Raw genomic sequence first — 22,746 nt, 5'->3', positions numbered from 1 at the left:
ATTTTCTATATAATATATAATTATTTTTGGGAGGGGGGGTGCCAATATTCTTCAATAATTTTTTTTAAAGGTTTTATGTTATACACTATAATAAGCTAGTATAAGGACTAGTCTTTTTCATAGCTCCACCTCCTGCTTTCTAGCATTCTCACTTCTCATCACCTCCACCCATGCTCCCCATGTTTACCTATATGACTTCCACAGAGCCTCTCTCATCCTTTGGAACTTTTTCTACTGCAACCTGTCCAGTGCTTAATCTTTCCAATTTTAGGTGGTTCTTGAAAACCCACCACTTCAGGAAAGACTTTACCTAACCGCTGATCTTTTAGGTTAAATTCACACTGGCGGAAGTCTGTACGTCCCCTCTGAAAAGCAAAATGTGAATCACTTTTCAGAGGGCGGTAGAGCTACTGCTTCCAGGTGGCAAAACTGCCACTTCCTGAATGCCTGTTTTGTTTTTGTTGGGTTTTATGACGAACTGGGATTTATTTTGCACTGAACTATCGATCCACAACTGCACATCAAGCATTTAGCTCGCAGTTGACAGTCAGACTTCAATGGGTGAGTTTGAGGGGCAGTGCATTCTGTCAAAGACACGGCTGCAGTATGTGTAGGATCCCCTCCAGCTGGCATGTTAGGCTTTCAGCGGGCAGTCAGGGTGTTAAAAATGTGTCTGAAACCCCTGTTTTTACCACTTGTGTGAATGAGGACTTTCTCCATCAGCTCATCTCTTTCAGTGATTACCTTTTTGTATCATTTAGCCCTGCCTTTTAGATTGTAAGCTCTTGTGAGCAGGGTCCTTCTAACCCTTGTGTATTGTCTTTCTTTATTTCATATACAGTAAAACCTTGGATTGCGAGCATAATGCGTTCCAGAAACATGCTTGTAATCCAAAGCACTTGTATATCAAAGCGTTTTTTTACAGGGTATAAAAGAGAAGAGAGGTGCCTCTAAGTGTAGCAATAAGTTGCTAAATGTTGTACCTTCATTAAATGTAACCATATTGCTACACTTAGAGGCTCCTCTCTTCTCTTTTATACCCAGTTGTGACATGACGCTACTCTTATATCAAGACATCGCTTGTATATTAAATCAAAATTTATTAAAAAAATTAGCTTGTCTTGCAAAACGCTCTCAAACCAAGTTACTCTCAAACCAAGGTTTTACTGTAGAATCTGCACAAACAATTAGCTGTGTCCTGTAAAAAAAAAAAAAAAAAAAAAAAAAAATAAAAAAACTTTTCTATTCTTCTTTCAATGTTCTTTTTATTAAAAGCGTAATTGTTATACAACTTTTTTTTTTTGCTTTTAAGTTTTTGACAGTTAATTTTATATCTCATTGCTTCAGAATGATTTCAAGGACCATTTATTTTTATTTATTTTTTATTTCATTTTTTTTTTAACAAACTCCTTTTTTTATAATCGTTTATTTTTTTGGCCTAATGCACACGGGATGTTTTTTTTTTTTTTTTGTTTTTTTTTTCTCCCCGGATGCCTTTGCCCCAGTGGAAGAAAATGCAGCTGTAAAAATGCACCTAAAGCTGCGTTTTGCATGCTTGTTTATGAACATTTTATTTTTAAAGGGGTTGTAAAGGAAATGTTTTTTTTCCCTAAATAGCTTCCTTTACCTTAGTGCAGTCCTCCTTCACTTACCTCATCCTTCCATTTTGCTTTTAAATTTCCTTATTTCTCCTGAGAAATCCTCACTTCCTGTTCTTCTGTCTGTAACACCACACAGTAATGCAAGGCTTTCTCCCTGGTGTGGAGAGCCTCTTGAGGGGGGTGGGGGCGAGCAGGAGTGTCAGGATGCCCAGCTCCTTTTTCTATCTGCAAAGTAGAGAGCGTCCTGACACTCCTGCTCGCCCCCTCAAGAGGCTTTCTCCACACCAGGGAGAAAGCCTCACATTACTGTGTTACAGACAGAAGAACAGGAAGTGAGGATTTCTCAGAAGAAAAAAGGACATTTAAAAGCAAAATGGAAGGATGAGGTAAGTGAAGGAGGACTGCACTAAGGTAAAGGAAGCTATTTAGGGAAACATTTTTTTTTCTTTACAACCCCTTTAATGCATTCAGAATGTATCCATGCACTAGCGTTTATTTCTAAACACACCGGTGGAGCATTACGTTTTCTGCCTCTAAACGCCTGTAAATGCCTGTCTGCGCATGGACACACAGGCTAACATAGAGGAGCATTAAGAGACAGAAAAAAAAGTCAAATGCCTGTAAAAGCAGCATTTTTAACATCCTGGCCCGGATTCAGAGAGCAGTTATGACGGCGTATTGCGTTCCCGCGTCGAATTCTGAAAATTTTACGTCGTTGGCGTAAGTTGTTCGCGAATAGGGCTGTACGTAAGTTACGTTCACGTCTAAAGCAATGCCAATTTGCGGCGTAATTTCGAGCTTGCGCACTGGGATTCTTTCACGAACGGCGCATGCCGTAAAAACCGTTAAATACGTGGGGTCACAATAAATTTAAATAAAACACGCCCACATCATCCACATTTGAATTAGGCGGGCTTACGCCGGACCAAATACGTTACGCCGCCGTAACTTAGGGCGCAAGTTCTTTATGAATACGGAACTTGTGCCCTAGGTTACGGCGGCGTAACGTATCTGAGATACGTTACGCCCGCGGATAGATACACCATTGTATCTGAATCCGGGCCCCTGTGTGTACAAGGCCTTAGATTGCTGATGATTACTATTGATATTGATACTAGTGTGTCAGCTTGTTTTAGAATGTCCAGTAATGCAAACTAGGTCAATGCTTCCTGGTCAAGTATAAGAACGTTTTTTTTTTTGGGGGGGGGGACTTTGCGTGAGGCACTGTACAAGTATACAAAATAGTAATGATTGCTTTTTTTCTTTTGTAGGAAATGTAAGATGCCCATGGATGGTGGCTATCTGACTGGGTGGTGATGACTTCCAGCCGTAGAAAGCAGCAGGCTTGCACATAGCATTGAGGCACCATGACAGTGTTTAGACAGGAAAACCTGGAGGACTACTATGAGGTTGGGGAAGAACTTGGAAGGTAAGCAGGAAAAGCAGTGCGATGAAGTTTGTTTTACTCAGTTTTATTTCTGGTTATGGCATCTTCTTGATTGCTGAATAAGAGATCTGAAGGTTTCCAGCAACTTTGGTACATCAGAGGTAGAGAACATACTAGCTGGAATGGACTTTTTCAGCCAATTCCCTGTTGTGTTGGTTGTCCCTTGACCATCGATTAGACTAGCCAGAGCTGCAATGTTCATGCAATATGTACAAATAACTGTTTTCTGATTGTATGATGGATTTTCCTAACAAGGATGTAGGTGCTTTTTTTATTTTTTGCTTTTTTTATTTTTTTTGCCTGTTTGGTTAGAAAAAGATTGCAGAGCCTCATACTGGGGATTATGTAGGAGAAGTAGAATGTATAAAGTATGACGGCTCCTAGCAGCTAAAAAGCACATATCTTCTATTTTTTTGTCTACTCTAAATTGATTGTGATCAAACTGTGTTTGCTACTGATTACTGTAGTTTGTATGTAACACCAAAATGTACTTTTATATTCGCAAATCAAACTTCTCTTTTTAAATTCCTACTCCTCAGGATGTCATAGCTGTCAGTGGCACGTACAGGTGACCACAGATACTGTGTGGCTCCCAGCTGATTTTCAATGATTTTGTAGACAAGTGGCTACATTATTCTGCATGTCTGGTTTTGCTACATTATGTTAGCAGCTGTTCTAGCTTCAGGAAGAAAAAGAATGACTTTGTTATATTTGGAGCTCTAAATGCCTCTGACATCAGAAGCTATAGGAATTTCTTCTTTAAGTTGGAACTATAGGCAAAGCAATTTTTTTTATTTTGGTTAGCGCAAAGGAAGTGTGTTTTTTTTTACCATCTTTGTTCCTTTTCAGGGAGATTTGCTTTTACTTCCTGTCCCATAGCTAAAACAGGAAGTGAGAGGAAATCACTGCAATTTAAGGATACCTCTCAGGAACCTCCAAGTCACCAGAACTTGTGTCCCCATTGTAAGATTTCCCCTCTATTACCTTTCTGGGGACATTTTTTTTGCTTTCACTGTTAGGCCCCTTTCACATTGGGGCGGGAGGCGCGGTGGCGGTATAGCGGCGCTATACCGCCGGGATTGCCGCGGGATTCGGCCGCTAGCAGTGCGGTATTAACCCCCCGCTAGCGGCCGATAAAGGGTTGATACCGCCCGCAATGCGCCTCTGCAGAGGCGCATTGCGGGCGGTATTGCCGCGGTTCCCATTGTTTTAAATGTGAAGGAGCGGTATACACGCCGCTCCTCTCACCGCTCCAAAGATGCTGCTGACAGGAGATTTTTTTGTCTCCTGCCAGCGCATCGCCTCAGTGTGAAAGCCCTCAGGCTTTCACATTGAGGTTGCTGGGCAGGAGTTTTTCAGGCGGTATAGCAGCGCTATTTTTAGCGCTGTACCGCCTGAAAAACTTCTCAGTGTGAAAGGGGTCTAAATGATGGGTAAACGGTACAAATGGAGAAGGCAAATCTCCCTAACAGGGACACAGACGGCAATTAAAAACTTGACAAGGGTTCTAATCCATCATTCCTGTATCCAAAACGGGGGGGGGGGGGGGGGGGGGTAGTGTTTTGCCTTTTTAGTTTTATTTTAAAGTTGACTACAATTTTTAAATGGCTTATCTTTAAGATATAAAAGTTTGACGGATATGTAGGGTGTAGAAACTTTTGTAGCATGGATTGGGAGAAACCAATTCTGTGTGATAATCGGCAGTCATACTGTGGGGGTTATTTACGAAATGCAAAGCCACTTTGCACTGAATGTGCACTTGGAAGTGCAGTCGCTGTAGATCCGAGGGGGACATCCAAGAAAAATAACAGCATTTTAGCACATGATTGGATGATAAAATCAGCAGAGCTTCCCCCTCATTTCAGATCTTCCCCTCAGATTGACAGCGACTGCACTTCCAAGTGCTCTTTGAAGTGCACTTGAAGTGCAAAGTGGATTTGCCTTTGTGTTTTGATACCTTCTAAAACTAGATGTGGACATGTGTGATGTCATCAATTTTATTGTCACTAGTGACTTCATTTTGTTCTATGATGTGTTTGTTTAGCTTATAACTTCTGCAGTAGAAACATTTTCTAGTAAAAATCCACGTATCTGTGGCTTGTGAAGTATTCTAGGAATAAGGGGGCATTTAATGTGCAGAAATTGTGGTTAGTGAATTGGTGCGCATGGATAACTGACAAAAGATATTTTATGGAAGATACTGAGGGTTCCCCAGGAGTATTTCCCTGCGCCCATTATTAAGACTATAGTAATCACACAACAATGCACTCAATTCTTCAATTACAATATGTCCCATTTTGCTGTACTTCCATCCCCCGCCCCAGTCAGAGACCAAATACAACAGCCCCCTACAGTCCCATTAAACAGCACTCTCAGTACATTGTGCCTATCTGCACCATTATGCTTGGTTAGAGCTGCATTGTATTCCGCGTATTTGTACTGGCCTAGTTCTGGATCCCAAACTAGTTCAATAAACCGTACATCTACGGTATGTTAAATTACAGGAATGCAAATATATATTAGATTTAAAAATATAGATATCATTTTTTTAATAATTAGATTAATAGCAATGTGAATTTTGGGGAATAAATATTTGGGGTCAATTCACAAACTACCGCATTAATTTTTAAGTTAAAATAACTATTTATCTCAAAAGTAGTCAATTCACTAAAAAATCGGCGTTAACTAATGCGTTAAATATTTATGTTTTGCTGTATTTAGCACTTAAAAATTTTGCTTTTTAATGTGTTTTTTCGCAGGCTAACGCTGCGCCAGAAGGCACTCAGCGATATTGTGAAACTATCACATTCTAGGCTGATGTCAGTCACAAAACGGTCTCCCTCTGATGAAATGTATAAAAATTTTATTTTCATTCCTGAGCTCAGAGGAGAACGTTTTCACACTGATATATTGTATACTTTTCACTTCCTGGCCAGTGCAGAGTGCCTCAAATTGTTGTTTTGTACATTTCTAACATGTCACCAGCAAGCACCAGGTGATGAATACAGAATGTGTTTTTTATTTTTTAGTGAATTGTCTTTAACCACTTCCATGCGCAAGGCAGTCATCAGTGGTGATATCTGAATGATCCCTGCAGCTAGAGGCATCATCCAGTTATCGTTTCTTTTTTTCCGCCAGCGATTCCCTACACCACAAGAATTATCATAGTGGCTTTTCAGCCACTTGATCATTCTTACCGGTGATGGGAGGGGGCTTTCGCCACCCCCCGGTGCTTCTCCAGGCTCTCCCGTGCGATTGGGCACCTGGAGAAAGAATCCGCCGTCCCTGGAAGGAAGGGATAGAGATTTCCAAGGGACAGATGGTCCACAGCAATCTCTATGACTCTCGGAGGCCCAGGCGCAACGTTATGAGGTCACGTCCGGGCCAACCTGAAGTAAACATGAAAAGCATCATATCGTTCATTTACTATTTTTGGAGGAGAGATGTGGGGGTCTTGTAGACCCCACATTTTTTAAAAAGACCAATCGCGCACTATTCCCATTACAAGGGATGTTTACATTTTTTTTTTTTCTTTTAAGGAAAGTGTAAACAAAAAAGGAAAAACATTTTTAAAGCGAAAGCATACCCAAGTCGCGCCCGCATCTGTAAACAACATTCAAACCACACATGCGAATGTTGGAGCGAGAGCAATAATTCTAGCACTAGACCTCCTCTGTAACTCTAAATATGTAAACTGTAAAAAAAAATTAAAGCGTCGACTATGGAGATTTTAAAGTACCAAAGTTTGGCGCCATACCACGAGTGTGCGCAATTTTAAAGTGTGACGTGAGGAATCTATTTACTCAGCATAACATCTGTCACATTAGACAAAAAAAGTTGCAATTACCACCATTTTATTCCCTAACATGTTTGGGGGTTCTGAGTAATTTTCTATCAAAAAAATTATGGCTTTTACATGTAGGAGAGGAGTGCTGAAATTTGCGCAGTATGGAAGTGGTTAATGATTTATCTTCTTTTTTTTTTTTTTTTTGGCAGTATTTACCTCACTATTCTAACAAATGTGTGGTATTTACCTCACATTCAATATTTTACTTGGATGAGCCCTTTTATTATCGAATGCGATATTTCCCAAAAAATTAGTCACGTGGCCTTCATGTCATGCAGTAACTTTCTTTAGTGAATGGACCCCTGTATCTGTTGTCTTGAAATTACCTTATTTAGTGGAATAAACCAAGCTAATGGTTAATCTATTTTCAGTTGAGAATGCAGAAGCCACAGGATGTTGTCCATGTAACCTTAACACTCTCTATCGACAGTGTACAAACCTGATAACGTTATCATGTATATAGAATAAAATACGTATTGCATATAATCTTCTGTTCTAGCGATCTAAAGTCCTTTTTTTTTTTTCTATATATAGTTTGCAAAATTTATGGCCGATGGACTGCAGGCTGTGTTTAGGCTCGCTTCACACTTGTGTGTACGCTGGAAAGCGGGCATTTTTACCAGGTTGCCGTGTAGGGCAGCACATTCATTTCAGTGCGCTACCTCATGCATAAGAAACACAGTTTGCCACTGCGTCCCAATTGGTATGGTTGCCACAGGGATGCTTTGAATATCTGTGCATGAGGCCCCATACATACGTCCGAGAAACTCGACGGGCAAAACACATCGTTTTGCTCGTCGAGTTCCTTATGAAGCCGCCGAGGATCTTGGCGAGCCAAGTTTCCTCATTGACTGACGAGGAAATAGAGAACATGTTCTCTATTTGGCTCGACAAGTTCCTCGTCGGTTTCCTCCAAAAGTGTACACACGACCGGGTTTCTCGGCAGAATACGGCTCCGATCGAGTTTCTGGCTGAATTCTGCCGAGAAACTCGGCCGTGTGTACGGGGCCTTAGATGTTGTTTTGGTTAGATTCTTGCTGCCCAACGTGCAGCATGTGCACCAAGTGCCTCTAGACTTCAGTTCAGGTAAATTGATCGGTTCTCTGGATTGAGTTTCTGCTACAGAGCTCTTCATAAGATTGTGCTTAATGGGAAGTACTGTACTATGATGTCATCTTTTGACATCCATGGCAAATCATGTGAGTTTGGCTATAATGAGAAGACTTTGCGTCTCCCTGATGCAATAAATCATTGCCAAAGTGATCTATTGCTGCTAATGACACCATACAATAGATAAGGTATAAGAATTTGGAAATGAAGAGTTTTGGGACTTTGCGTGAGGTGAGAATTTTCTCATTTGGCTGCTATTGGGCAGATGTGGCGATTGATCGTTGATTATCTGCATGTGTCCTTTGTTGGCTGATATTACTACTGTATTATCCTAGACAGAAGCAGAGTTGCCTGTAGCAGTGTGACATTTCTCCAGTTAAACATGTTCTCTATGAGGATCGTAGATATGTGTAGTTTGTATTTTGGAATGTGCGGTATTAATTAAGGTAATGGATCCATTGTTCACATCATTTGTTGATTTATAAGTGGTGTGCATACATTTTTTGTATGCTTGAAAAACACAATTCCATGGCTCTATTCAGGGAGCGTGTTGACAGTGCAGGTCATTGCGTTCCTGTGGTTTTCCGTTTAGTGAGTGAAGTCCTGGCCTGGTAAGATCGGGGTAAAGTACAAGGAAGTGATAGAGAACCACCATCTCTACAATATGTAGGCAGTAGAGGTGTAAACAAGGGAGATTACGTAGATTATATAAATGCAATTGCATGGCTGAGTATGAACAAGGTTGGAAATAAGGTGTATCCTTCTACTAGGAGTGCAGTTGTATACCATAATGCTGCAACCATTATTAAGATTTATTTTTAAAGGGATGGTTCTTGCTATGGTGATATCCCACCATCCCAGCGGCAGTGCCTGAAAGGTCTTTGCGGCAGTAGGTAACTCTTAAAACGATGATGCATCATAAGAACAATGTGCGATGGACTTTGGGGTACAGACTGATGAGAATGAGTGCGAGGTGTATTTGATTTTTTTAATAATAATAATAATAATAGGAATTGGCAACATTCTAATATGATATCCAAGGAAACATTGATGTTACGGGTTCATCCATCTGGGTGTGGATGGCTATACACTGTATAAACAGCCTTATTTTCTGTGCCCAAGAGTCACAGGTGTTGCGTATAGCTGCCTGTACAAGCAAGATGCATTTGTATGTTGGTAAATGCAGATCTGAGCGTATACATGTATGAATTTACGCCTGTTGGTACAGACAGTCTGGGGCAGATCCAAAAAGAAATTACGCCAGCGTATCTATTGATACGCCGGCGTAATTTCAAAATTCCTGCGTCGTATATTTTGTTTTGAATCCTCAAAACAAGATACGACGGCATCTCGGCTAGATCCGACAGGCGTACACCGTCGGATCTAAGCTGCAATTTTTCGGCGGCCGTCGAAATCCGCGTTGAGTATGCAAATGAGCTATTTACAGCGATCCACGAACATACGTCCGGCCGGCGCATTTTTTTCGTCGTTTGCGGTCGGCTTTTTCCGTCGTATAGTTAAAGCTGCTATACTGAGGCGTACTCAATGTTAAGTATGGCCGTTCTTCCCGCGTACAATTTTGAATTTTTTACGTTGTTTGCGTAAGTCGTTCGGGAATAGGAATTTGCATAGAATGACGTCACCGTCGCAAGCATTGGCGGGTTCCGGTTTAATTTCGAGCATGCGCACTGGGATACCCCCAGGGACGGCGCATGCGCAGTTCCAAAAAAACGTTGTTTACGTCGAGTCGTCGACGTATTAATATAAAACACTCCCCCATTAGATCCATTTGAATTCCGCGCCCTTACGCCGTGATAGATACACTACGCCGCCGTAACTTATGGCGCGGATTCGTTGTGTATTCAAATTAAAAAAAGATACGCTACGCCGCCGTAACTGCGCCCGGTGCAGATGTATGTGGATCTGCCCCTCTGTGTGTATGTTTATGCTTGAATCTGCGTCTACCAGCTTGTATGTTGTGGTTTTAATTTGTACATGTGGCTAGACGCAACACCTAGGAGTTCCAGGCCCAGAAATGCATCCGTGTGTTGTGTGTTTTTTTTTTTTAGTGTTTACCTTTTCAGTACTTTTTTTATTTTATTTATTTTAAATGCTTGGTCTTGCATTCTTTTGTTGTATTAAACTTAAAGTGGAACTACTCCCAAGAGAGGGGGTTTCCGCTTGTTTGCATCCCCCCCCCTTTAACAATTGTCACTTTTGTTTTGGGGGGGGGGTACCTGGTTTTGATAGGTTCCCGCTTCCATTCAGATCGCTAAGGCAAACAGTCCATGCGTTTTTGTATAAGTGTCATATATGGAAAATTAGTAATCGAACGCACCTCTACACTCTTGTGTCTTTCGGCAGCTTTATAGAACTAATATTAAAATCGAATCCAAACATGTCCTTTACTAATTAAGATGTAAACTGCTTTCATGTTTTCTGTAGAATTTTAGCAGGTTTATGAGTAAACTTCAGGTGGAATTCTGTGACCTTTTTTATGTTCACAAAGAGAAAGGGAAATACTTGCACTTTGCACTACTTTTATTGCAGTAACCGTTACAGCCTGCACTTGTTTAATGTGTCTCATTAGTTTAGCATTATGGTTTTATTAGTGCTGCTGTCCCACATTGACGAGATATTAAGTCTAGTTGGCTTGCCGTTGGATACAGTTATTTTTATTCAGTCATAAAATACATTATAATTATATAAGTTTATGGGAATGTTTGCAATTGTTGCACTCTGACCAGAGAAAGAAGAAGCCTTGTTTAAAAGGTAGCGCTACTTGTTCACACACTCAGCTAGGATCCTCAATGTATTGCCTATAGTGCACAATTTTCCCTTGGGTATGCGGCAATACCAACTTGGGCCTCAACAAAGGTCTCCCCTATGGGATAAGTGCAGTATTTACATATTCAGATATTCCATTCGCCTCTATAATTAAGGGGACTGTATACTGTATACTTACCAATTTAATAACTTGGTCCGGTATGCACGGGCCACTTTTCGGTACTATTGATTAGGGGTGCGCATCTTCACCGGTCTCACGATTCGATTCGATTCGATTCGATTACGATTATCTGGTCAACGATTCGATTCGATTCGATTCCGCGATGCATCACGATGCATCAAGATTACCAACGAGCTCTCACTTCCGCTTGGGCCGCCTAGGTGGCCCTTCATCCCCGTAATCTTCTGAGACACATCACAGGTCCCAGAAGATTGTCCAGCTATGCAGGACAGCGCAGTGAGACATGTGCACCTGGCTGTGAAGCTGCAAGCTGTCACAGCCGGATGCCCACAGTAGTATTGCCAGCGCCATGGACATAATGGAGGGTTCGGGTGGCCACGTCGCTGGATTGTGGGACAGCTGAGTGTCTTTTTATTAAAAGTCAGAAGATACACTGTTTTTTGAAGCTGCTGACTTTTAATAACTTATTTTTTTACTGAACTCTGCTTTTAAATAAAAATAAACTCATTCCCTTAAAGTGGAGTTCCACCCAAAAGTGGAACTTCTGCTTTAAGCACTCCTCGCCCCCTGCCATTTTTAATGGGACTTTTTGTCACAGCTGCCTAGGTGACTCCTCCTGTCGCCCTAGGTGGCTCCTCCTTGCCAGCAATCTTCTGGGACACAGGTCCCAGAAGATTGTCTGGCCAATGGCAGATAACGGTGCGCGCCTGGCCATGAAGCCGTAAGCTATCATGGCCGGGTGCCCACAGTAGATATGGCGGGGTTGAGGAGAGGAGCGGGGAAAGGTATGGGACTCTGTGCGGCCGCATCGCTGGACTGAGGGACAGGTAAGTGTCAGTTTAATTGAAGTCACCAGCTACACTTTTTGTAGCTGGTGACTTTTACTAAACTAAAAAACGGTGGAACTCCGCTATAAGTAGTGCACTAATCCGGTGCACTACAGGGTACAGACATATACACATGTGGTGCTGGGAGGTCAGGAGAGATTATAATCCACAGCAAACAGCCCTGTGAAGTTCCCTGTACTGTGTCTGTATTGAAATGACCCTGGATTCCCAAGTTCACACATTCCAGCACACTAGGAGTTAACACAATGGAATGTGCAAATTTAGGAGATCAGGGTAATGTCAACACAGAGCACATGTAGGAAAAAGAATACAGCTGTAACTAAGAGTACCCGTTTTGAAATACATGCCGTTCTAAACCATTAAATGTCCACTGCTGCATGTGTTTTTTAAAATATATAAAGCTTCTCATACCTGCATTTCTGTCTGTGTATGCTCTATATTCCGCACGTGCCTCTGTCCTGTACAGCCCGCCTCTTGCCTCTCGTTCTCCTCTTTCCCGACATCAGTGGGAGTTCTCAGCCCCGCCCACCGTCTGTACTGTAGCCATCAGATGAGAAGAGAGGCTGGCGGGGCTGACTTCAGGAGACACGTGGGAGGTGAGAGGCGGGCCAGAGCGTGCAGTCACATAAGGGGAATATACAGACAGAAATATAGGAATGAAACACAGTATATTTTAAAAAGCACACGCAGCAGTGTCCCCTGAATGGATTATAGCAGCATGTATTGCAAAACGAGCATTTTAAAACACACGCTCGGAGCGCTCTCCCGGGAGGGGCGGGGCAAGTCGGGATGACGTCACCGACATCGATTATTGGGGTCACATGCATCGATGCAGAATCGGGGGCCCCCGAATCTCGATGCATCGATGCAACGATTATATTCAACACCCCTACTATTGATACTGTATTGAAGACACTTCTAGTGGGAATCTGTGACCACTTACTGCTTTGTGTGATTTATACTCTAATACCTATACATGACCACTACATACCAGTGGTATCTACTATAGACCACATGATAAATGTGTATCCTACTACCATAGACACACATATGCAATTTCATATTTTTTGGTTGTCTGACAGTCTGGTCAAGTTCTCCCATACCTTGAGCCAGGGTTTCTTAACTCCAGTCCTCAAGGTGCCCCAACAGGTCAAGTTTTCAGGATTTCTCTCAGATGAAACGGCTGTAGTAATTACTTAGGCAGTGAAACTGATCAAATCGCCTGTGCAAAATAATGGAGAGCCTGAAAACATGACCTGTTGGGGCACCTTGAGGACTGGAGTTGAGAAACACTGCCTTGAGCTACAAGTTTACCAGCACCTAGTATCTGTCCTGAGGAAGCTAATATTTTAGAAAAACGTGTCGACAAACACGTTTTTGGAGGCATTACTTGGTCAGAAATTCTTCTTACCTTGATACATTTATTAAATCTTTGTAGCGTAGGTTCAGTTGTTTATAACTATTATTGGGTAACTGCGTCCATACAGGGTATTTGTTTATATGTTTTTTTATTATGTTGTAATAAAATTTATATGTATATATATGTGTGTGTGTGTGTGTGTGTGTGTGTGTGTGTGTGTGTGTGTATATATATATATATAGTGTGTGTGTGTGTGTGTGTGTATATATATATATATATATATATATATATATTCCCTCTCATTGTGTTTCCGCAAATTTTTTGACTTGGTCAAACCTTAAATATGGACAAGTAGGCATGTGAAAATCGCATGGAATGTTATTTGGCAAATATAAAGATAACTCTCAATGTGTATTTACGTGTCCCTTTGAAGCTCAACTCCAGGCACAACAAATTAAATACCCTTGCAATTTCCTTTTTTTTCTTTTTTTTGCTGCAGCCCTAAAAGGCAATGTCTAATAATATATATATATATATATATATATATATATTATTATATATATTTTTTAAAGTAATTTACAGCAAGTTCACCTGCCAAACCTGCTTCATTATGAGGAATATTGTAACATGTAGTTGCATGAGTGCATCGGTTTACTTTACACCATACCTCCGGTAAAGAATTGCCCTCCTATTACTTTAAGTTCTCTTTGATCCTGGAGAGAATCACATAGAAAAGTTCTCTAGCAGAAGAGCAGCATCAGCAGAAGGATCTTAATTGACAAAGTCACCGAGACACATGGCTGCTGGAGCAATGTGCCATGCAAGATGGACCACTATGTTCCGGTCACTAATGTCACTATATAAAATTTATCACTCTAATGGCAATTCTTTGATGTGAGTGCAATATCACTGGAGCATTTTGACTTGCAAGAGAGGATTAAGTGCCTTTTTTTTTTAAATATAAAATACAGGGCCTGAAAACTACTTTCACTTTTAAAGTGACACTACACTCTGGTTAAAAACAAAAAAAAACCTGTATTACTAATAGAAAAAGTACCTGGAATTGTTCGAAGTTCCCTCAAAATCTCCAGATTTCTTTTTTTTTTTTTTTAGCTGCTGTGATCTAATTTCCTGTCAGCAGTAGCTATTGCATTTATTCTCCGCTTTCTCAGGGATCAGCCAAGTCTGGAACATGCACACTTAGAGGTATACGCTGGTTCAATGTAGCCATGCAAAAATATTTATATCTGGGATCCAGCTTTAAAAAGTCCTAAGATAAAATTTAAAGTGGTTGTAAATGGCTCCTACTCATTTCTGTGTGCCACCGTAGGAAGCCGCTTCTTTTGGGGGTGAACCTGCAGGCTTATCTCTGAGCCAGGCTGTATGCGTCCATAGACGCCCAGTCCCCGTAACAGTATTTGACAGCAGCAGGAGCCAATAGAGAGGGGGACACTGCTGCAGACTTGCACAGTGCTGCATTATTATTTGGGGAATGAGAGGGTTGTACAACAGCTGAGACGCCTTTTACATTAATGCAGAGAATGCATAAAGGTAAAAATTTTGCCTTCCGTACCACTTTAAGCAAAACTCCTAAAATAACAAAAGAACAGTTTAGAAAGGTATCTACTTAAACTTCATTTTTTTATTTTAAGGTGGTCGTTAACCTTAGCCCTGAAATATGAACAAAGCATATCCCTCTCCTCTTTAGTGTGTACTTCTGTCTGCTGCTTTGTTCCTCTGCTATCTGCACAAGTCACTTCTGACGAGTTTTCCTGGCACCAAGAGAAAAATGGAGAATGGGAGGGATCTCCAGCTGATTGACAGCCTTGGCTCTGTTCCTGTGTGAAGAGGGGTGTGTCCTTTCCCTCCAATCAGCTCTGAGAGCTCTCCTCGCTGAGCAGTGCAGAGTGTAACTTCAGCTTTCCGCCCCTTTTTCTGGCAGCGGAGACGAGCTGTAAAAATTCTGCACGTTGAACACGCATATAGAGAAGACTGCAGATAAACAGGTACAACCCATATAGGAGGATTTGCTTAATCCCGGTGTATCATCTGAGGACATTCGCTTCACTAGGTATATGTAAGGGTTTGCAACCACTTTAAATAGTAAGCACAAGATTAATTATCCCCAGCACACAGACAGAGAGGGATGGTTAGCACTCGCGTAGCTACTGCATTCCTCCTTCTGTCAGTCTATAACGAAACATGCTTACAGGAGGAGAATGCCGAAGGGTGAGCTTCTAACTTTGCCGTTGCTCGTTCGTAGCCCAAGCAGAACTATAGAACTATAACTGTTTTTTTTGACCAAATTGTTTTGCTTTTATGCAATGGAGAAAAGTGGGGTCACCAACCTGGCACCAACAAATAAAAAAACAGAAAAATTGGGCGTGCAAAATTATTCAGCCCCCTTAAGTTAATACTTTGTAGCGGCACCTTTTGCTGCGATTACAGCTGTAAGTCGCTTGGGGTATGTCTCTATCAGTTTTGCACATCAAGAGACTGACATTTTTGCCCATTCCTCCTTGCAAAACAGCTCGAGCTCAGTGAGGTTGGATGGAGAGCGTTTGTGAACAGCAGTTTTCAGTTCTTTCCACAGATTTTCGATTGGATTCAGGTCTGGACTTTGACTTGGCCATTCTAACACCTGGATATGTTTATTTGTGAACCATTCCATTGTAGATTTTGCTTTATGTTTTGGATCATTGTCTTGTTGGAAGACAAATCTCCGTCCCAGTCTCAGGTCTTTTGCAGACTCCATCAGGTTTTCTTCCAGAATGGTCCTGTATTTGGCTCCATCCATCTTCCCATCAATTTTAACCATCTTCCCTGTCCCTGCTGAAGAAAAGCAGGCCCAAACCATAATGCTGCCACCACCATGTTTGACAGTGGGGATGGTGTGTTCAGGGTGATGAGCTGTGTTGCTTTTACGCCAAACAGAATGTTTTGCATTGTTTCCAAAAATTCCGATTTTGGTTTCATCTGACCAGAGCACCTTCTTCCACATGTTTGGTGTGTCTCCCAGGTGGCTTGTGGAAAACTTTAAACAACACTTTTTATGGATATCTTTAAGAAATGGCTTTCTTCTTGCCACTCTTCCATAAAGGCCAGATTTGTGCAGTATACAACTGATTGTTGTCCTATGGGCAGAGTCTCTCACCTCAGCTGTAGATCTCTGCAGTTCATCCAGAGTGATCATGGGCCTCCTGGCTGCATCTCTGATCATGACTGGTGTATTGCTGATGTCCCGACTACAAACCAAGTACCCGTGCCCCCACTTAACCTAAGTAACGACAGACTACTTCTTGGTTAAGAGGCCAACCGGCCACTTTATTATTTAAAAATAGCAAACAATAAAACTTTTTAAATATATAAATATATATATAAAACAACAACCATATATATATATATATATATATATATATATATATATATATATATATATATATATATATATATATATATATATATATATATATATATATATATATATATATATATATATACACCATAACAACCCACAACTTTACAACTGCTGTCTTATTTTTTAGGTGAGCGAAGGAAATATGACAACTACCCCATCGGCTGCACTAACACCACCCTGGCCCCTAGCCGTGGTCCCACAAGCTCAGGGACGAGCTATTGCTTCGTGCCACTGCAGCCCGATGTTATCCTGTAGCCCACTATTTACGACTAGGGAGGGTACCCATACCTAGATAGGTCCAACCCATCCCATGTCATAAACCGACTTCCTCCACTCTACCACCAAGACCCATGCCACAGGCTCCCACTCGTGACACCTCACGCGTGGGAGGCCCGCCACAAACGCAAGGCTCGCTGCAACCCTTCCTGGAGCCCCAGGACCCACATGTCAATCCCTATGGCTGAGAGATGGACGCCATCCGCCCTCAGGAACAACGCGGCGTCCCCCTCCAGCTCGTGGTGACGAATCACCAGGCCTCCATTCCGTACTGGCCCACTGCTCTATTGACCTTAATCCTGGTCTTGTTAACACGCTCCACTGACCGCGCCCCTCTCCAAGCAGCCCTGCCCACTATGTCGGACCACACCACTATTGTGTCAGGGAAGGCAGATCTCAATCTCATGAAGTCCCACTTGATGTCCCTTACCAATTCCCTAGCCGCCCTGAGACATAAATCGTTCCCCCCAACATGCAGAAGAAGCACGTCCGGGGGCCTGTGCAGTCTGACATATCTCTGGACCTCGGGAAGAACCCGAGACCACAGCATACCCGGGATCCCAATCCAATGCAACTCAGCCTCCTCTTCACAGAAACCCAACTGCTTCCCGTTCCTCCTGACCATGGCCCGCTTTGCTCCCCAATGGACATAGGAATGCCCCAGGATCCACATCAAACACGGCGGACCTGCAAAACAAAGAAACAAAAAAGGGGGGGGACATAGACACGTATCCATCACCGAACACCCTATCCCCAACAAGACATCCCCGAACGTGAACAAACACTAACAGCAGGAAACATGCACCCCCAGGCGACCCGCCCCACAACACCCTTAAAGCAAATGAGGGCGAACGTAGAGCCGGAACCTCTGGGACTCCCAGCGACCAATGCGTTGCAGAATCTGGTCGCTGACCCCCCACTTCGCTGCCTCCGTAGCCGCCCCAATCCTAAAGGAATGGGAGGAGTACTCCCGATCCGAGAAACCGCCCAACGCCAGACACCTACGAAACACGGACACAAACTGGTAACGCGACAAGGGCGCCCCATTTTCGTGCACCAATAGCGCAGCCCCCCCAGGAGGCCGGATCGCCAACCAATCCCGCAGGACCGAGACCGGACAGACGTCCAATCCAGCGACGGCCCCCAGAACCACTTTCACCCCCCTGCCCAGTTGATCCGTCTTGGACCGGCGGATGAGTAACTCAGCCGAGTCCACACCCAACGCCACGTCCGCTAGGGCCAAGCCCCCGGCCACCAACTTCGACGGACTAACCAGCTCGCCGATCCGCACTGCACCGAAAAAGGCTAGCACAAAAGCCGCCCGGAATAATCTCGCCTCGAACGCCGAAGAACAAACCCGTGGCAACGAACCCACCAGAACACCCAACATGGCCAGCGACACGGGCCGACGCGAGTCCGGCCCCTCCTTGTAACCCCTCAACGCCTTTCGCACAATAAAGGCCTTAGTTACGTCCCGTACCCCCCAGAGCTGAAACAAGAAAGCAAGCCCCGAAATTTTTTTATTCACTGAAGTGACCGACACCCCGTCCTCACAGTTCTTCCCCACGAAATACAGCAAGAGATGCAACCTGTCTTCATCGGTGGAGCAACCACCGACGCTACTCACCAAATCAGACCACTCACGCCACACCCTCTCATAAGCTCGCCACGTGGAATCCGCCACCGAGCGACGTATCAGTAACATCACGGTGTCAGGACCAGGTCCCACAAGTGCTTGGGGCACGCGACGCCCACCGGATCCGCTCCCGGAGCCAACTGTCAGAACCTCTCCCACTGTAAACGAGAGCGCATCAGCCACCTCGTTCTCCACCCCAGGAATGTGAACAGCCGACACAAAAACATTTAAACGCAGACACAGCAACACCATGTACCGCAACAAACGTACGACCGGCAAAGACGACGCCGTCAAAGAATTGACGGCCTGCACAACCCCCAGGTTGTCACAGTGAAAACGAACCCGCCGGTTCATGAGCTCCCCCCCCCACAGCTCCAGAGCAAGTACTATCGGAAACAACTCCAATAGCATCAAGTTCCGAATGAGGGGAGACTCAGCCAGTTCTGCAGGCCAGCGGTCCGCGCACCACCTACCTCCGAAAAAGGCCGCGAAGCCTACCGACCCGGCTGCATCCGTGAACAGCTCAAGTTCGGCCGCGCGAACCGCCGGACGCAACCAAAAGGACCTGCCATTGAAATGTTCCAGGAAAGAATCCCACACCTGCAAGTCCGCCCGATGATCCTGGTTCAAACGGACAAAATGGTGCGGCGCCTTCACCCCCGCCGTCGCGGCCGCCAGTCTCCTGCAAAAAACCCTCCCCATGGGCATAATTCTGCAGGCAAAGTTGAGCTTGCCCAGCAGCGATTGCAAATCACGCAACTGAATTTTTGGCCGGCGAGCCGCCGAGGCCACCGACGCCCGAAGGTCCAGCAGCTTGTCACTGGGCAGGTGGCATTCCATCAGCTCCGAATCGATGACAATGCCCAAAAATTTTAGCACCGTGACCGGACCTTCCGTCTTATCCTGGGCCAATGGGACCCCAAAAACCCGGAAGACATGTTGCAAGGTAGACAACAAAATGAGACAAGTCCGCTCACCCGGCGGACCTATCACCAAAAAGTCATCAAGATAGTGGAGCACCGAAGGGAGCCCAGACAAGTCCTTGACGACCCACTCCAAAAAGGAGCTGAACATTTCGAAGTATGAACATGAAATAGCGCAACCCATCGGAAGACACCGGTCCGCGAAGTATTGTCCCTCCCAACGACAGCCCAGCAACCTGACGCTGTCCGGATGCACCGGCAGGAGACGGAACGCCGACTCGACGTCGGTCTTTGCCAACAGCGACCCCCTCCCGAAAGCCTGAACCCACCGCACCGCCTCATCGAAAGAGGCATACGAAATGGTACAAAGAGCCGGATCAATAGCGTCGTTCACCGACCCCCCCCCCTTTGGGTGGGACAAATGGTGAATAAGTCTGAATTGATTCGGCTCCCTCTTGGGCACGACGCCCAATGGGGAGACCACCAAATCCTTCACCGGCGGTTCAGAAAACGGCCCGGCCATCCTGCCCAAAGCCACCTCCTTACGCAACTTCCCTGTCACCACTTCCGGATGTTCATGAGCCGACTTCAGATTTGGCGGGACAGGGGGGACTGAGGCAATCGAGCTAGGTATGGGGAACCCCTCCCGAAAACCCACCCACAATGCCCTGGCTGCCCCCCTGTCGGGATACCTACTTAGATACGGCACCATCTTTTCCACCTTCACCGGCGTCCTCCCTTTTTCCAGCGTCGGCAGGCTTCTTCCCCTTACGGAAACACTTGGACCAGGGGTGGGCCCCCCCCACCCCCCCCACAGCCAGAGCACTCGTGCTTGAAGCAGCAGGAGCCCCCGTACTTACAGGTCCCCTCGTTGAATTGCCAACAATACCCCTTGCGCTTTGCGGCCGACGATGACGAGGAGGAAGCACCCCCGGCCCCACCGTGAAAGGGCGGCGGCACGGCTTTTGCCTGAACCATCAGCTTAACCCACAAACCGATATCCTTCTGATCCCAGCGCAGAGCTGGCCTAACGGCCTTCCGTTGCCGGAACTGCTCGTCGTACCGGAGCCATGCCGTTCCCCCGTAGATCCTTTGAGCCTCGCTAATCGCATCCAGGTAGCCGAACAATCCTGAACAATTCTCCGGGGCCTTCTCCCCAATGACACTCGCCAAAATGTGAAAGGCCTGTGTCCAGTTCACAATCGTCCTCGGAATCAGCCGGTAACGCCGTCTCTCCTCTTCCTCCTTTTTGCTCTCGTCAGGCTTAATCTTGTCCAGATTGAACTTCTCAAGCGGAAGTAGCGAAAAAATTTCCACATACTCCCCCTTCCAAATCCGCTCTTTCACTTCTGTCTTCAAATGAGAGCCCAACGGCCCCTCATAGCAAATATATAACTCACCTCTCGCGGAATCCGCCAGGCGAACGCCGTCGACCACCGCACCGGCCCCCACACCCCCCGCCCCCCCGCCAGCCACTGTGGCCGCCGGGGGCGTGTCAAGAGGCGCTGGCGAACCCACAAGCCCTCCAGTCTCAGGCACAACCGTCGAAACCGGCACCCCCAGCGAGGGAGCCGGCGAAACCGGCGGCGGAGCCGGAGCGGCCAGAGGCGCCAAAACTGCCGCCGAAACCGGAGCCATCAGAGAGGATGGCAAAACAGCCGGTGGCTGAGCCGCCAGCGCAAGCTGAGGCGAAACTGCCGACCCCGTTAACCCCCCAGGGGGGAGCACCGGGTCGGCCGCCCCCAGGGATGGCAAAAGGGGGGTATTCTGTGCCACCCACGCCGGCACCGGGGAAATCCCTGCGCCAGCTTGGGGCACCATAGGGGACCTGAACGCCGCCAGGGCAGCCCATAAATGTTGCAGCAGTATCTCTCCGGTGCCCGGTCCTAACCCCCCCACCGCCGGAAACCCTGTACCAAAGGAGGGCACCCCAGCCCCGCCAGCCAAACCCCACCCCCCCCAATCACCCCAGGGGGGGCACCACCACCCACTGAGCAAGAGCCTGACATAACATGGGAAGAGACATTAACAGGGTCAGTGACAGGGACAGGTACAGAGACGGGGACATTGACAGGGACAGGGACAGAGACGGGGGCTGAGACAGGGAAGGAGCAAGACTCACCACGCGGCCCGGTAGATTCTGCACGACCAGCCGTTTCTCCGGATCCCAGACGCGCCTCCATCCTTTCCGACTCTCCGACCTGGACCTCCGACTCCGAGTCCGAAATCTCCCCTTCCGATCGGTGGTCCCCCTGGTCGACAGGGGACGTTGCAGGCGCTGAAGGCCCCGCTCGCGATGCCGTGACGTCATCAATTCGCGACTCCTTCACACCGCGGCCGGATCCGACCGCATTCCCGCGTCTCGCACCACGCCGTCCTGCAGGCACCGCTCCGGCTCTTCCGACGTCCCTCCGACCATCCGCCCGACTTGCTGCTGTGGCCGCGGCCGCCCGACTGGAGGAGCCCGCGCCAGACACCGCCTTCCTTCCTCGCCGAGCGCCACCAGGTAGGGGAGAAGGCCCCGCCCGGCCCGCCGTCGACTCCAGTGCCTTCGAAGCAGGCCTGGAGGGTGACACCGAAGCCACCCTCCCGGCCGGGCCCCGCCGATGTTGGGGATTCCTCCCAGCTCCGGCAGCCAGTGCAGGACGCTTCGCCACCGGACCTGGAGGGTCCGAAACCGGGCTCCCAGAGTGGCGGCTCGCCCCAGGGGTCACCTCAGGGGAATAGCGCGCCGGAGGCCTAGACCTCCGCGCACGTGGAGTAAGTGGGGCAGGTGAAGCAGAGCCCTGCCCCGACCCCTGCACTAGCACAGCTAGCTGGGAATTCAGCCACTGTGTCCCATTCTCTACCGCAGCTGAGCGCAGCTGCTCTACTAATCCCTCAAAAGCTTCCATGGCTGCACTACAAGTCCTAAAAAACCTCCCTGCTGGTTCCCACTTTCCTGCTCTGCTACCCGGGAATGAGATGGGCCCACCCCCCAACCCGGGATACTATACTCTGCCCCCTCCCTATTGTCAATCCCACCCCATCACCAGATTTTTAACCCCTCCTCAAACTACCCATTGGTGCTCTCCCCCCAGCTCCCCCAGTCATGCCGGCCCTCCACCTAGGTTCCCTTCTATTCCGGGCCTGTCCTGTCTTCTCCTTGTATGAGCTGAAAGTTTAGAGGGACGACCAGGTCTCCGTAGATTTGCAGTGGTCTGATACTCCTTCCATTTCAATATTATTGCTTGCACAGTGCTTCTTGGGATGTTTAAAGCTTGGGAAATCTTTTTGTATCCAAATCCGGCTTTTTATGTATATATAATGTAT

General features: G+C 46.0%; 1 protein-coding gene across 2 annotated transcripts in view; it reads left to right on the top strand.

The window, feature by feature from the left end:
* Positions 1–22,746, top strand: part of DAPK1 (death associated protein kinase 1) — a 217,151-nt gene that overhangs the window by 8,910 nt on the left and 185,495 nt on the right. For both annotated transcript variants that reach the window (XM_040355494.1, XM_040355493.1), the window contains exon 2: positions 2,873–3,030. In XM_040355494.1, the coding sequence (XP_040211428.1) occupies positions 2,969–3,030 (62 nt within the window). In that variant the 5' untranslated portion in view covers positions 2,873–2,968. The remainder of the gene's footprint in view (positions 1–2,872; positions 3,031–22,746) is intronic.

Source organism: Rana temporaria, chromosome 1, assembly GCF_905171775.1.
Source record: "Rana temporaria chromosome 1, aRanTem1.1, whole genome shotgun sequence".
Classification (NCBI taxonomy): Eukaryota; Metazoa; Chordata; class Amphibia; order Anura; family Ranidae; genus Rana; species Rana temporaria.
Note: the sequence above shows the minus strand (reverse complement) of the source record. Positions and strands in the feature narration are given on the sequence as shown.